The sequence below is a fragment of the Scyliorhinus canicula genome, chromosome 10 (genome assembly GCF_902713615.1).
Source record: "Scyliorhinus canicula chromosome 10, sScyCan1.1, whole genome shotgun sequence".
NCBI classification, from domain to species: Eukaryota; Metazoa; Chordata; class Chondrichthyes; order Carcharhiniformes; family Scyliorhinidae; genus Scyliorhinus; species Scyliorhinus canicula.
Window position 1 is genome coordinate 4,545,773 of NC_052155.1, and position 17,087 is coordinate 4,562,859.

Consider the following 17,087-nt stretch of genomic DNA (forward strand, 5'->3'; position numbering starts at 1 on the left):
TGCAGCATAACCTCCCTAGTCTTAAACTCCATCCCTCTAGCAATGAAGGACAAAATTCCATTTGCCTTCTTAATCACCTGTTGCACATGTAAACCAACTTTTTGCGACTCATGCACTAGCACACCCAGGTCTCTCTGCACAGCAGCATGTTTTAATATTTTATCGTTTAAATAATAATCCCGTTTGCTGTTATTCCTACCAAAATGGATAACCTCACATTTGTCAACATTGTATTCCACCTGCCAGACCCTAGCACATTCACTTAACCTTTCCAAATCCCTCTGCAGACCTCCGGTATCCTCTGCACTTTTCGCTTTACCACTCATCTTAGTGTCGTCTGCAAACATGGACACATTGCCCTTGGTCCCCAACTCCAAATCATCTATGTAAATTGTGAACAATTGTGGGCCCAACACTGATCCTTGAGGGACACCACTAGCTACTGATTGCCAACCAGAGAAACACCCATTAAACCCCACTCTCTGCTTTCGATTAATTAACCAGTCCTCTATCCATGCTACTACTTTACCCTTAATGCCATGCATCTTTATCTTGTGCAGCAACCTTTTGTGTGGCACCTTGTCAAAGGCTTTCTGGAAATCCAGATATATCACATCCATTGGCTCCCCGTTATCTACTGCACTGGTAATGTCCTCCAAGAATTCCACTAAATTAGTTAGGCACGACCTGTCCTTTATGAACCCATGCTGCGTCTGCCCAATGGGATAATTTCTATCCAGATGCCTCGCTATATCTTCCTTGATAATAGATTCCAGCATCTTCCCTACTACCGAAGTTAAGTTCACTGGCCTATAATCACCCGCTTTCTGCCTACCTCCTTTTTTAAACAGTGGTGTCATGTTTGCTAATTTCCAATCCACCGGGACCACACCAGAGTCTAGTGAATTTCGGTAAATTATCACTAGTGCATTTGCAATTTCCCTAGCCTTCTATTTTAGCACTCTGGGATGCATTCTATCAGGGCCAGGAGACTTGTGTACCTTTAGCCCCATTAGCTTGCCCATCACTACCTCCTTTGTGATAACAATCCTCTCAAGGTCCTCACCTGTCATAGCCTCATTTCTATCAGTCACTGGCATGTTATTTGTGTCTTCCGCTGTGAAAACCGACCCAAAAAACCTGTTCAGTTCCTCAGTCATTTCCTCATCTCCCATTATTAAAACTCCCTTCTCATCCTCTAAAGGACCAATATTTACCTTTGCCACTCTTTTTTGTTTTATATGTTTGTAGAAACTTTTACTATCTGTTTTTATATTCCGAGCAAGTTTCCTCTCATAATCTATCTTACTCTTCTTTATAGCTTTTTTAGTAGATTTCTGTTGCCCCCTAAAGATTTCCCAGTCGTCTAGTCTCCCACTATTCTTTGCCACTTTGTATGCTTTTTCCTTCAATTTGATACTCTCCCTTATTTCCTTAGATATCCACGGTCGATTTTCCCTCTTTCTACCGTCCTTCCTATTTGTTGGTATAAGCCTTTGCTGAGCACTGTGAAAAATCGGTTGGAAGGTTCTCCACTGTTCCTCAACTGTTCCACCATAAAGTCTTTGCTCCCAGTCTACCTTAGCTAGTTCTTCTCTCATCCCATTGTAATCTCCTTTGTTTAAGCACAAAACACGAGTATTTGATTTTACCTTCTCACCCTCCATCTGTATTTTAAGTTCCACCATATTGTGATCGCTCCTTCCGAGAGGATCCCTAACTATGAGATCATGAATCAATCCTGTCTCATTACACAGGACAAGGTCTAGGACCACTTGTTCCCTCGTCGGTTCCATTACTGTTCCAAGAAACTATCGCGGATACATTCTATAAACTCCTCCTCAAGGCTGCCTTGACCGACCTGGTTAAACCAATCGACATGTAGATTAAAATCCCCCATGATAACTGCTGTACCATTTCTACATGCATCAGTTATTTCTTTGTTTATTGCCTGCCCCACCATAACGTTACTATTTGGTGGCCGATAGACTACTCCTATCAGTGACTTTTTCGCCTTACTATTCCTGATTTTCACCCAAATGGATTCAACCTTATCCTCCATAGCACCGATGTCATCCCTTACTATTGCCCGGATGTCATCCTTAAATAACAGAGCTACACCACCTCCCTTACCATCCACTCTGTCCTTCCGAATAGTTCGACACCCTCAGATATTTAACTCCCAGTCGTGACCATCCTTTAACCATGTTTCAGTAATGGCCACAAAATCATAGTCATTCACGATGATTTGCGCCATCAACTCATTTACCTTATTCCGAATACTGCGAGCATTTAGGTAAAGTACATTTATGTTGGCTTTTTTACCTCTGTTTTGAATCTTAACACCTCGACCAGTAACCTCTCCTAAGTTATATTTCCTCTTAACTTCTCTCCTAATTTTCCTTGTCGTTGAACCCATATCTTCATGTAACATCCTGCCACGTCTTAATGTTTTTACTTCCCGTTTTATTCCTTTCAGTATTACTGGGCCTATTCACTGAGCTCCACTCAGTCACTGTACCTTGTACTGTCGCCCTTTTTGATTTTTGACTATGGCTTCGCTGCCTTACACTTTCCCCCTTACTTCCTTTTGCTTCTGTCCCTGTTTTACTACCTTCCAACTTCCTGCATCGGTTCCCATTCCCCTGCCACATTAGATTAAACCCTCCCCAACAGCTCTAGCAAACACTCCCCTCTAGGACATCGGTTCCAGTCCTGCCCAGGTGCCCACCATCCGGTTTGTACTGGTCCCACCTCCGCCAGAAACGGTTCCAATGACTCAGGAATTTGAATCCCTCCCTTTTGCACCATCTCTCTCGTCACGTATTCATCCTATCTATCCTGACATTCCTACTCTGACTAGGTCGTGGCACTGGTAGCAATCTTGAGATTACTACCTTTGAGGTCCTACTTTTTAGTTTAACTCCTAACTCCCTGAATTCAGCTTGTAGGACCTCGTACCGTTTTTTACCTATATCGTTGGTGCCTCTGTGCACCACGACAGCTGGCTGTTCACCCTCTCTCCCCCCCCCCCCTTTTTGTCATTTGTTTGTGTGAACATGCGGGCTGATGTTTTGGGTTTGGTGGGAGGATGGGATCGTTGTTATTGATATGGGGATTGACATATTTGTTACTGATTATTGTTTATTGTTGGGTGTAAATTTGGGAGAAAATGTGGAAAAGGAGGAGAATAAAACATTTTTTTTTTAAAAAAGCATTCTTTCTGGTTGTATCACAGCTTGGTATGGATCCTGCTCTGCCCAAGACCGCAGGAAAGTACAAAAGGTCGTGAATGTAGCCCAGTCCATCACACAAACCAGCCTCCCATCCATTGACCCTATCTATAATACCCGCTCGCTCGGAAAGGCAGCCAGCATAATTAAAGACCCCACGCATTCTGGACATACTCTCTTCCACCTCCTTCCGTCACGAAAAAGATACAAAAGTTTGAGGCTTCTTCCCTGCTGCCATCAGACTTTTGAATGGACCTACCTCGTATTAAGCTGATCTTTTCTCTACACCTTGCTATAACTGGAACATTACATTCTGCAAACTCTCTTTCCTTCCCTATGTACGGTATGCATCGTCTGTACAGCATGCAAGAAACAACACTTTTCACTGTATACTGATACACGTGACAATAATAAGTCAAATCAAATCAAAATTATGCAAGGCTTCATTAAAAGCTTTCTGAAAGTCCAAATATAACACATCCACTTTCTCCCCCTCATCAACTCTTCTAATTACATCCTCGAAGAATTCCACTAGATTTATCAAGCAAGGTTTCCCCTTCATAAATCCATGCTGACTCTATCTGATCCTGACACTGTTTTCTAAGTGCTCTGCTATAAAATCTTTGATAATAAATTCTAGAATTTTTCCCACTACTGACGTCAGGCTTCCTGGTCACCCTGTTCTTCTCTGTCTTCAATGGCCAATACCTTACTCTGAAAGTTTGCCCGTACAGGTGGTAGAGGTCATGTGTTTAGAAGGTACTGTCGAAGGAGCATAAGACCGTAAGACATAGGAGAAGTAGACCACTCAGCCCATCAAGTCTGCTCCGCCCTTCAATGAGATCATGACTGATCTAATACGATAATCTTCAATTCCACTTTTGCACCTTATCCCCAATGACTCTACTTTCTCAGAAGACTAAGGAAATCTGGCATGCCAGCTATGACCCTCACCCACTCCTACAGATGCACCATAGAAAGCATTCTTTCTTGCTGGTAGCCAGCAGAATTAAGGACCCCACGCACCCCGGACATACTCTCTTCCACCGTCAGGAAAAAGATATCAAAGTTTGAGGTCACGTACCAACCGACTCAAGAACAGCTTCTTCCCTACTGCCATCAGACTTTTGAATGGACCTACCTCGGTTTAAGTTGATCTTTTCTCTACACCCTTGCTATAACTGTAACATTATATTATGCAGTCTCTCCTTCCTTCCCTATGTACGGTCTGCATTGTTTGTATAGCATGCAAGAAACAATACTTTCACTGTTTACTAATACATGTGACAATAATAAATCAAATCAAATTAAATCAAATCATTCCTCTTGATTCCCTCACTGATTGTAAATCTGTCTATCTCCGCCTTGAACATACTTAACGACCCATCCTCTACAGCTCTCTGTGGTAACAAATTCCACAGATTCACTGCCTTCTGAGAGACTAAGGCTGGGATTCTCCCAGAATCGGCGGGGCGGCCCGTACCGGCGCCAAAGAGTGGCGTGAAGCAGTCCAGCGTTGGGCCCCCCGGAAGTTGCGGAATCCTCCGCATTTCCGGGGGCTAGGCTGGCGCTTGAGGGGTTGGCACCGCGCCCACCGGCACCGAAGGTCCTCCGCTGGCCGGAGCGGATTGGTGATGCGCAGGACTGCCAGCACGTTCTGGCGCATGTGCAGAACCATTGGCGTGTTTCCTGCGCATGTGCAGCGGGGTTTCTTCTCCGCACTGGTCATTGCGGAGCCTTACAGAGGCCGGCATGGAGGGAAAGAGTGCCCTCATTGCGCAGGCCCGCCCGCAGATCGGTGGGCCCCGATTGCGGGCCAGGCCACCGCGCCCCCCCCCCCTCCACCCCCCCCACCCCCAGGGCCGGATCCCCCACCCCCCCAGGACACCGCTAACTAATCAAACACTCTTCATAAAATAATTCCGTCATACCTAAGATCAACTTAGTGAACCTTCTCTGGACTGCTTCCAATGCCACTATATCTTTCTTTAGATCAGCGGACCAAAATTAGCTCACTGGGCTAAATCGCTGGCTTTTAAAGCAGACCAAGGCAGGCCAGCAGCACGGTTCAATTCCCGTACCAGCCTCCCCGAACAGGCGGCGGAATGTGGCAACTAGGGGCTTTTCACAGTAACTTTATTGAAGCCTACTCGTGACAATAAGCGATTTTCATTTCATTTCGTTTTCATTTTCAGTGACTGCAGTGTGTACCATTTTCAACAGCACCTTCCAAGCCTGCTACCTCGTAAGGGCAAAAGACACATGGATACACTGTCACAGAACATTTACCCTCCAAACCATCCACCATTCTGACCTGGAACTATATTGCTGGCCCTTCACTGTCGCTGGATCAAAATCCTGGAATGTCATCCCAAACAATACTCTGGATGCAACTCCACCACACAGAATGCTCGCCACCGCCTCTCAAGCGGTGTGCAATGAAGGCTGGCCTTGTTGGTGATGCTCACATCCCAAGAACAAATAAATAAAACAAATTCAATTTATGGGAATAAAACAAGAAATGGAGCTGCTCCATTTTAACTGCTCACCTGTAGTTTTACCCTCTTTAATTTTAAACTTTAGCCTGTTTTTTAAAAAAAAGATGGAAGTGTTTTACAGAGTTAATACTTCAGGTTGAGAGCACAACTTTGTGGTGAGGTGAGGGGAATCCTCTGAACATTCCACATGAAGGCAAAAGTACCTGGAATAACTCTCAAATGGAAATTGTTCCAAATGAACAATTCTGGGGCAGAATTCCTAGGAGAGCCACTCCATGGAAACCATTTCAGGGGGATCCACTCTGAGGGATGCCACTCTGAGGGATAACAGCTGAGGGAACACTGAGGGAAACCGCAGTGAGGAAAGCATACTGAGGGATCCATTCCAAGGCACTATTCCCAGGGCTGTCTGTCCAAGAGACTGCTTAAGGGAAACATTACAAAGGCTAGGTTTTGAAAGAATCAATCAGGTTCTGAAAGGATAAATCCAAGGGACCCACTCCCTTTTAGTGCAGTGAGTAAGGAGAGACTAGTTACACTGGCTGGAAAATCAGTAACCAGGAGAGGCAGATTTAATGTAATTGGCAAAATAATCAGAAAGGAGAGACGGAAAACTTAATTTGACAATTAATTTTTATGATTTGGAATGCATTGATTGAAAGACTGGGAGAATGGATGATATGTTAGAAGGATCATCAAATGAAACTATATGAATTGAACCACGGAACAATAAAAAGGGCAGTCATGCTGCTGCGAGTGCAATAGAAGCTCAAACACTCAGAGGTAGACAGACGAGTAATTCTGTCGGTAAATGTCTTGAGAAATATAAAATCAGTAGGGCAGTGATAGCAGTGGATTTTAACAACCCCACTATGATATAATTTTAGCGTGAAAGGAAATGAGGGAGCAGAATTCCAGAGGTGCATTCAGGAGAAATTTGCTGGCCAGTATGTAACAAGTCCAACAAGAGAGGGCACGGTTCGAGACTTAATTTTAGAAAATGACGTTGGGCAGGGGGGAAGGAGTGACCGAAGGAGAGTATGAAATGAAATGAAAATCGCTTATTGTCACGAGTAGGCTTCAAATGAAGTTACTGTGAAAAGCCCCTAGTCGCCACATTCCGGCGCCTGTTCGGGGAGGCTGTTACGGGAATCGAACCGTGCTGCCGGCCTGCTTGGTCTGCATTCAAAGCCAGCGATTTAGCCCAGTGCTATTTTGGTAGTAGTGACCATAATGCAATTAGTTCTAACATAATTAGGGTATTGGACAAAGATAGAACAGGAATTAGAGTTCTAAATTGAGGCAAGGCAAACTTTACTAGGTGGAGGAGTGATTTAGCAAAAGTATATTGGAAACAGCTACTTGAAGGCAAATCAACATCAGGGCAATGGGCGGCAATCAAAGGGGGGATTCGAGGAGTTCAGAGTAAATACGTTCCCACAAAAAAAAGGGATGGGGCAAATCCCGAGCCCCCGGATGTCAATGAGCTTAGAGGGAAAGATAAGTCAGCAAAGAAAAGCTTACAAGCAGCTTTTTACAGCCCTAATGTGGCGGGGGCAGGGCCATAAAATGAAGCAAGCCGTTCAAACGGCCACTGATTTCAATGGGACAGAAAATCTCACTGGTGGGAGGGCTGTAAAATTCCACCCTATGTCCGACATCGAGAGCCGTGAGGAGCAGAGAAAGTGGAGGGGATGAAATTAAAAAGGAAATTAGGAAGCAAAGAGACGACTTGAAAGAATATTGGCAAGCAGAATCAAGGTGAATCCAATGATATTTTGTCGATACATTAAAGGTAAGAGGACAACTAAGGCAAGGGTAGGGCCCATAAAAGACCAAAAGGACAATTTATCTGTAGAGGCAGAGGATGCTGGTATGATTCTTTACTTCCATCTTCACAAAAGAAAGGGACTAAGCAGATATAGGAGGAGTGTTTTTGAAAATTCATTTTTATGGGTTTGTTGGCTCGGGAGGGAGAACAAGGACTGAGTCCCCCTCATTCTCACATTTCACCCCACCAGCCTCCATATGTAAAGCATAATCCTCCGCCATTTTCGCCAACTCCGGCATGATGCCACCACCAAACTCATCTTCCCTTCACTCCCTCTGTCAGTATTCTGCAGAGACCATTCCCTCCGAGACAATCTAGTCCACTCCTCCACCGTACCCAGTACCTCTCCCATCACACATGGCATCTTCCCATGCAATTGCAGGTGTACCAACTGCCCCTTTATGTCTTCCATGCTTAACATCTCAATCCAAAACATTTATTCCAGGTTAAGCAGTGTTTCACTTGCACCTCTGTCAATTTGGTCTATTGCATTCGTTGCTCCTAATGTGGTCTCCTCTATATTTAACATAGAACATGCAGTGCAGAAGGAGGCCATTCGGCCCATGGCGTTTGCACCGATCCACTTCCACCCTATCCCTGTAACCCCTCCTAACCTTTATGGTCACTAAGGGCAATTTATCATGGCCAATCCACCTAACCTGCACGTCTTTGGACTGTGGGAGGAAACCGGAGCACCCGGAGGAAACCCATGCAGACACGGGGAGAACGTGCAAACTCCACACAGACAGTGACCCAGCGGGGAATCAAACCTGGGACCCTGGCGCTGTGACACCACAGTGCTAGCCACTTGTGCTACCGTACTGCCCTATCGGAGAGACCAAACGCAGACTGGGTGATTGCTTTGCTGAGCACCTTCGGTCTGTGTGCATTCAGGATCCTGACCTTCCTGTTGCTTGCCATTTTAACACAAGACCCTGCTCCCATGCCCACATGTCTATCCTTGGCCTGCTGCAATGTTCCAGTGAGCAGCAAACTGGAGGAACAACATCTCATCTTCCGGTTAGACACTCTACAGCCTTCCTGTCTCAACATCGAATTCCATCATCAAAACAGCGCCAAACCATACCTCTGTTCAGGGCAGCACGGTAGCATAGTGGTTTGCCTAGTTGCTTGCCAGGGTCCCGGGTTCGATTCCCGACTTGGGTCATTGTCTGTGCGGAGTCGGCACGTTCTCCCCGTGTCTGCGTGGGTTTCCTCCGGGTGATCCGGTTTCCTCCCACAAGTCCCGAAAGACGTGCTGTTAGGTAATTTGGACATTCTGAATTCTCCCTCTGTGTACCCGAATAGGCGCCGAAGTGTGGCGACTAGGGGGATTTTCACAGCAAGTTCATTGCAGTGTTAATGTAAGCCTACTTGTGACAATAAACATTATTTAAAAAATTGCTGGGCTTCATCTACACTGTTTCTACTGAAAAGTCTCAACTTCTGTAGCAGTGCCCAGCTTTGTGTGTTTTTCCACTTGTGGAAGTCAGTGCTCCTGTAAAAATGGATTATCCTGCATCAGCTTCAGCCAGCTAACCTCTCCGAAGGAATACACCACTTGATTCTGGACTCTGGACTCAAGTGAAGCAATAATTCTTATTTTGTCGGTAGCCTTGTCCTGTAACTTCTTTTTACTGGGGGGGGTTAAAGAGCAACACCCCCTCCCTGCATTTCGACTGTGTGTAAAATAAACTAACCCTATCTCGAGCTCGCTCTGGAGTTGCTAATAGGAATGGGTCACTCCAAAATTAAGAGGTTGGGGAAAATACTTATAAAGTGGGAAATCAAAAACCAAAAAAACCCTTGTTTATGGATGGGTGGTGAGGGGAGAAATCAAAATTAAACGCTTGTGTAGTACACAGCTGCACTTTCCCACTGCTCCTGACTGCCTGATCAGGCATGTTTGCCATGCTTTCACATGTTCAACAGCTCCCCCACCACCACTCTCAGGTTCGCTAGCAACCCCTGAAAGATTGTACAGACCCAAAGTGTCCCCCCACCATTTCCTGAGAGTTGGTCATTCTGATGGGCATTGGCACAGCCAATTTAACCTTTCCTCATAAATTAATCCCAGGAATGAGTCAAGCAAACCTGCTCTGAACTGCTTCCAAAGCAGTGCAAGCAGAAATTCAAGGTAATATTATAATAATCCAGTCAAGTTGTTAAGTTATTTTAATTTGCATATTTCTGCTATTATAAAGCACAATATATACCTGTCTTGGCTGTTCAGTCTTTGCCCCTGATGCCAGTAGCATGTGAAGCACGTTAAGGTGACCTCCTTGTGCGGCCAGAAAAAGTGATGAAGCACCATCCTGTAACAAAAAAAGAAATCTGGTCCATCACCGTTCTCTTCAAAGAAATTGATCTGAGGTGAAATTTCTGTCCACAAATTTTAACAAATGGATTGGATTGGATTGGATTTGTTTATTGTCACATGTACCGAGTTACAGTGAAAAGTATTTTTCTGCGAGAGGCACAAACAGATCATTTATGACATGAAAATAAAATTAAAATAAAATACATAAATAGGGGCTGGTTTAGCACACTGGGCTAAATCGCTGGCTTTTAAAGCAGACCAAGGCAGGCCAGCAGCACGGTTCAATTCTCGTACCAGCCTCCCCGAACAGGCGCGGGAATGTGGCGACTAGGGGCTTTTCACAGTAACTTCATTGAAGCTTACTCGTGACAATAAGCGATTTTCATTTTCATTTTAACCCAAGGTCCACAATGTAAATACACAGACAGCGGCATTAGGTGAAGCATACAGGGATGTAGTATTAATCAGGTCAGCCCACAAGAGGGTCGTTTAGGAGTCTGGTAACAGCGGGGAAGAAGCTGTTTTTGAGTCTGTTCGTGCGTGTTCTCAGACTTTTGTATCTCCTGCCCGATGGAAGAAGTTGGAAAAGTGAGTAAGCCGGGTGGGAGGGGTCATTGATTATGCTGCCTGCTTTCCCCAGGCAGCGGGAGGTGTAGACAGAATCAATGGATGGGAAGCATCATTGTGTGATGGACTGGGCGATATTCACGACTCTGAAGTTCCTTGCGGTCCTGGGCCGAGCAGTTGCCATACCAGGCTGTGATGCAGCCCGATAGGATGCTTTCTATGGTGCATCTGTAAAAGTTGGTAAGGGTTAATGTGGACATGCCGAATTTCCTTAGTTTCCTGAGGAAGTATAGGCGCTGTTGTGCTTTCTTGGTGGTAGCGTCGACGTGAGTGGACCAGGAAAGATTTTTGGAGATGTGCACACCTAGAAACTTGAAGCTGTCAACCATCTCCACCTCGGCCCCATTGATGCTGACAGGGGTGTGTACAATACTTATCTTACTGAAGTCAAAGACCAGCTCTTTAGTTTTGCTGGCATTGAGGGAGAGATTATTGTTGTTGCACCACTCCACTAGGTTCTCTATTTCTCTCCTGTATTCTGACTTGTCGTTATTCGAGATCCAACCCACTATGGTTGTGTTGTCAGCAAACCTGTAGATGGAGTTGGAACCAAATTTTGCCACGCACTCATGTGTGTACAGGGAGTATGGTAGGGGTTAAGTACACAGCCTTGCAAGGCCCCGGTATTGAGGACTATTGTGGAGGGAGTGAATTTTATTCCTCCTGGAATTGGTCAGTTATTCAAGTATCACGGGGACATCTCCCAAGTCCTCCTTCCACCATGGCATCAGTGTACTCCTCCTGTCCCTCAGCAGGCTCCTGGGCTTCCTGCACATCTTCACCTGAGGCCCTCTCATTCTCCTCCAATTCACCATTGGGACAGATTGTGAAGGGTACAGCAAATTGCAATCATACAGGAAAACTCTTCCGGTGGATACTGCAGAGAGACACCTGAGCAGTGTAAGCATCCGAATCGCACCTTCAGAGGTCCCATGGGCTGCGGGAAAACCAAGCCACCATTACCCACCATTGGCAGAATTTCAAACTGGTTTCACACCGGTGAGTTTCCGACTTTTCAGCCTGGCTGGATTCTCTGCTCTGCCCTCCACCAAATCTACCATGGTCGGATGGGAGAATTCTGTCCAATGTCATTTTCAATTTTAAGTTGTTTCTTCCCATTGATTTTTTATAACAATTAAAAGATAGACTCGTGTTTCTACAGCAACCTCACAATTTCCCAACTCTCTGCATAACCAATGAAGCACTTAAGTAGAGGCACTGTTCTTATAGAGGTCTATGAAATAATGAGGGGCATAGATAAGGTAGATAGTTGACATCTTTTCCCTAAGGTAGAGGAGTCTAGAACTAGAGAACATAGTTTTAAAGTGAGAGAAGAGAGATAAAAAAGAGACCAGAGGGGAAATTCTTTCACAGAGAGGGTGGTGAGCATCTGGAATGGGCTGCCAGATGCAGTGGTAGAGTCGAGTACAATTATTTTCCTGTAAGAAGCAGTTAGACAGTTACATAGGCAGAGTGGGTATAAGGCCATAAGACATAGGAGCAGAATTAGGCCACTCGGCCCATCGAGGCTGCTCCAACATTCAATCATGGCTGATACTTTTCTCATCCCCATTCTCCTGCCTTCTCCCCATAACCCCTGATCCCCTTATTGATCAAGAACCTATCCATCTCTGTCTTAAAGACACTCAGTGATTTGGCCTCCACAGCCTTCTGCGGCAAAGAGTTCCACAGATTCACCACCCTCTGGCTGAAGAAATTCTTCCTCATCTCTGTTTTAAAGGATCGTCCCTTTAGTCTGAGATTGTGTCCTCTGGTTCTAGTTTTTCCTACAAGTGGAAACATCCTCTTCACATCCACTCTATCCAGGCCTCGCAGTATCCTGTAAGTTTCAATAAGATCACCCCTCATCTTTCGAAACTCCAACGAGTACAGACCCAGAGTCCTCAACCATTCCTCATATGACAAACTCTTAATTCCAGGGATCATTCTTGTGAACCTCCTCTGGCCCTTTTCCAAGGCCAGCCCATCTTCCGTTAGATACGGGACCCAAAACTGCTCACAGTATGCCAAACGGGGTCTGACCAGAGCCTTATACAGCCTCAGAAGTACATCCCTGGTCTTGTATTCTAGCCCTCTTGACATGAATGCTAACATTGCATTTGCCTTCCTAACTGCCGACTGAACCTGCACGTTAACCTTAAGAGAATCGTGAACAAGGTCTGCCAAGTCCCTTTGTGCACCCTCCAGTCCTCCTTCCAAAGTGCATAACCTCACACTTTTTTCCACATTGTATTCCATCTGCCACTTCATTGCCCACTCTCCTGGCCTGTCCAAATCTTTCTGCAGCCCCCTTGCTTCCTCAAGACTACCTGTCCCTCTACAGATCTTTGTAGCATCTGCAAACTTAGCAACAGTGCCTTCATGGGTTAGTTTAGCACAGGGTTAAATAGCTGGCTTTTAAAGTAGGCCAACGCAGGCCAGCAGCGTGGGTTCAATTCCCGTACCAGCCTCCCTGAACAGGCGCTGGAATGTGTCGACGAGGGGCTTTTCACAGTAACTTCTATTGAAGCCTGCTTGTGACAATAAGCGATTTTCATTTCATTTTATTTCAGTTCCTTCTTCCAGATCATTAATGTATATTGTGAAAAGTTGTGGTCCCAGCACAGACCCCTGAGACACACCACTAGTCACCGGCTGCCATCCTGAAAAAGGCCCCTTTATCCCCACTCTCTGCCTTCTGCCAGTCAGCCAATCCTCTATCCATGCCAGGATCTTACCCTGAACACCATGGGCTCTTCACATATTTAACAGTCGGCTGATGTCTGGGCATGGTGGGAGGATGGGATCGTTGTTACTGTTATGGGGTTTGAGATATTTGTTGTTGGTTATTGATTGTTGTTGGGTATAAATTCGGGAGAAAAATTGTGAAAAAGGAGAATAAAAATATTTTTTAAAAAACTTATTGAACAGTCTCCTGTGCGGCACCTTGTCAAAGGCCTTCTGGAAATCTAAATAAATCACGTCCACTTGTTCTCCTTTGTCTAACTTCCTTGTTACCTCCACAAAGAACTCTAACAGATTTGTCAGACATGACCTCCCTTTAACAAAGCCGTGCTGACTCAGTTCTATTTTATCATGTACTTCCAAGTACTCCACGATCTCATCTTTTTTTCTTTAAATAATTTTTATTGAAAATTTTTTACAAAATATATAACAAACAGTAAAAAACAACAATAAAACAACATAATAAGCATAACACCCACAAGACCGTAACAACGCATATATCGAGCCCCCCCACCCCCCCAAACCCGGTAAACAACAAGAGAACTTGAAAATAAATTAAATTAAATAAACATAGTCAACACCTCCCCCTCCCCCCCCCCCCCCCCCCCCCCCCCCGGGTTGCTGCTGCTGCTGACCTAGTTCCCTATCGTTGAGCCAGAAAGTTGAGGAAAGGCTGCCACCGCCTAAAAAACCCTTGTACCGATCCTCTCAGGGCAAATTTGACCTTCTCCAGCTTAATAAAACCCGCCATGTCATTGATCCAGGTCTCCACGCTTGGGGGTCTCGCATCCTTCCATTGTAGCAAGATCCTCCGCTGGGCTACTAGGGACGCAAAGGCCAAAACACCGGCCTCTCTCGCCTCCTGCACTCCCGGCTCCACTGCAACCCCAAAAATTGCGAGTCCCCAGCTTGGCTTGACCCTGGATCCTACCGCCCTCGACACCGTCCATGCCACCCCCTTCCAGAACTCCTCCAGTGCCGGGCATGCCCAGAACATATGGGCGTGGTTCGCTGGACTCCCCGAACACCTGACACACCTGTCTTCACCCCCAAAGAACCTACTCATCCTAGTCCCGGACATGTGGGCCCGGTGCAGCACCTTGAATTGGATGAGGCTTAGCCGCGCACATGAGGAGGAAGAGTTCACCCTCTCCAGGGCATCCGCCCATGTCCCATCCTCAATCTGCTCCCCCAGCTCCCCCTCCCACTTAGCCTTTAGCTCCTCTACTGACGCCTCCTCCACGTCCTGCATTACCTTGTAGATATCAGATACCTTCCCATCCCCGACCCAGACCCCCGAAAGCATCCTGTCCCTCACCCCCCTTGCGGGCAGCAAAGGGAATCCCTCCACCTGCCGCCTGGCAAACGTCTTTACCTGCAGATACCTGAACATGTTCCCCGAGGGGAGCTCAAATTTCTCCTCCAACTCTCCCAGGCTTGCAAACCTCCCGTCAATGAACAGGTCCCTCAGCTTTCTGATGCCCACTCTGTGCCACCCCAGGAACCCCCCATCAATGTTCCCCGGGACGAACCGATGGTTCCCCCTTAGCGAAGCCTCCATCGAGCCCCCCACTTCCCCCCTATGTCGCCTCCACTGCCCCCAAATCTTGAGGGTAGCCGCCACCACCGGGCTCGTGGTATACCTCATAGGAGGGAGCGGCAATGACGCCGTTACCAGGGCCCACGATCTCATCTTTAATAACAGACTATAAAATCTTACCAATAACCAAAGTCAGACTAACCAGCCTATAATTTCCCGCCTTCTGCCTCCCTCCTTTCTTAAATAGCGGTGTTAAATTAGCCACTTTCCAGTCCTCTGGGACCCTTCCTGCCTCCAGTGACTCCTGAAAGATCACCACCAATGCTTCCACAATCACCTCAGCTATCTCTTTTCGAACCCTTGGATGTAGTCCATCCGGTCCAGGTGATTTATCCACCTTCAGACCTTTCAGTTTCCCCAGAACCTTCTCCTTAGTGATGGCCACTGAACTCACCTCTACCCCCTGGTTCTCCTGGAGCTCTGGCATCCCATTGTGACTCTTCCACCGTGAAGACTGATGCAAAGTAACTATTCAGTTTCTCTTCCATTTCATGTTTCCTATTATTACTTCTCCAGCCACATTTTCCAGTGGTCCAATGTCCATTCTTGCCTCTCTCTTATCTTTTATATATTGAAAAAAACTCTTCCTATCTTCTTTTATATTATAACTAGCTTGCACTCATATTTCATCTTCTCCCCTTTATTGCTTTTTTAGTTGTCCTCTGCTCGCTTTTAAAGGCTTCCCAATCCTCTGGCTTCTCACTAATCCTCGCCACTTTGTATGCTTTTTCTTTTGCTTTTATGCTTTCCTTGACTTCCCTCATCAATCATGGATGCCTTGTCCTTCCCTTAGCATGTTTTCTCCTCCTTGGGATGAATTTCTACTGTGCCTCCTGAATAACCCCCAAAAAACCCTGATATTGCTCTTCCACTCTCTTCCCTGCTAGGCTCCTTTTCCAATTAACTCTGGCCAGCTCCTCCCTCATGTCTTTGTAGTTACCCTTATTTAATTGTAATACTGTTACATCTGATTGCAGCTTCTCCCTCTCAAACTGCAGGGTAAATTCTATCATATTGTGGTCACTGCTCCCTAAGGGTTCCTTCACCTTATGTTCCCTGATCAAGTCTGCCTCATTACACATCACCAAATCCAGAATTGCCTGTTCCCTAGTCGGCTCTGCCATGAGCTTCTCCAAAAAAACCCTCTCAAACATTCCACAAATTCCTTTTCTTGGGATCCACTACCACCTGATTTTCCCAGTCCACCTGCATATTGAAGTCTCCTATGATTATTGTAATGTTGCCTTTTTAACATGCTTTCTCTATCTCCTGATTTATTTTCTGCCCCACATCCTGACTACTGCTCGGGGGTCTTGAAAATAACTCCCATCAGGGTCTTTTTACCTTTGCGATTCCTCAACTCTACCCACAGAGATTTTATGCCTTCTGATCCTATATCGCTCCTTGCTATCGATTTAACTTCATTCCTTACTAACAATGCAACCCGGCCTCCTTTGCCCATCTGCTTGTCCTTTCGATAGGACACATATCCTAGATCCCAGCCCTGATCCCCTTGCAGCCACGTCTCTGTGATGCCCACAACATCATACCGGTCAATTTCAATGTGCACAACATGCTTAATTACCTTGTTCCGTATACTGCGCGCCTTTAGGTACAACACCCTCAGTTCTGCATTGACCACTTCCCTTCTCACACTTGTCACCTTTTTTGCTCTGCGTGAGGGTGATGTTGTTCTCTTATTTTTGTTCTCTATTTCCCCTTCAATTTGACACCTTCTAAGCTAACGCTCTGGTTCCCACCCCCCTGCCATATTAGTTTAAATCCTCCCGAGTGACACCAGCAAACCTCCCAGCCAGGATATTGGTGCCCCTGCAGTTTAGCTGCACTATCCTCCTATTTCTAGCCTCACTGACACTGAGATTACAACCCTAGAGTTCCTGCTTTTTAGTTTGCTGCCTAACTCCCTGAACTCCTTCTGGAGGACCTTGTCGCTCTTCCTGCTTATGTCGTTAGTACCTCTGTGTACTACGACCTCCGGCTGTTCACCCTCCCCCTTCAGGATCTTCTGTGTTCGTTCAGAGATCTCCTGGACCCAGGCACCAGGAAGGCAACACACCATCCTGGAGTCTCTTTCATTTCCACAGAAGCGCCTATCTGTGCTCCTTACTATAGAGTCCCCTATAACTATCGTTCTCCTGCACTTTGCCCTCCCTTGCTGAGCAATCGAGCCAGTTGTGGTGCCACTGTTCAGGCTGCTGTTGTTTTCCCCTGA

The 17,087-nt window shown here is 46.0% G+C and overlaps 1 protein-coding gene across 3 annotated transcripts in view; it reads right to left on the reverse strand.

Annotated features, from left to right (window-relative positions):
- ankrd29 (ankyrin repeat domain 29) overlaps positions 1 to 17,087 on the reverse strand; it is a 132,354-nt gene that overhangs the window by 65,231 nt on the left and 50,036 nt on the right. For all 3 annotated transcript variants that reach the window (XM_038808548.1, XM_038808549.1, XM_038808547.1), the window contains exon 6: positions 9,779 to 9,877. In XM_038808548.1, coding sequence (XP_038664476.1) covers positions 9,779 to 9,877 — 99 coding nt within the window. The remainder of the gene's footprint in view (positions 1 to 9,778; positions 9,878 to 17,087) is intronic.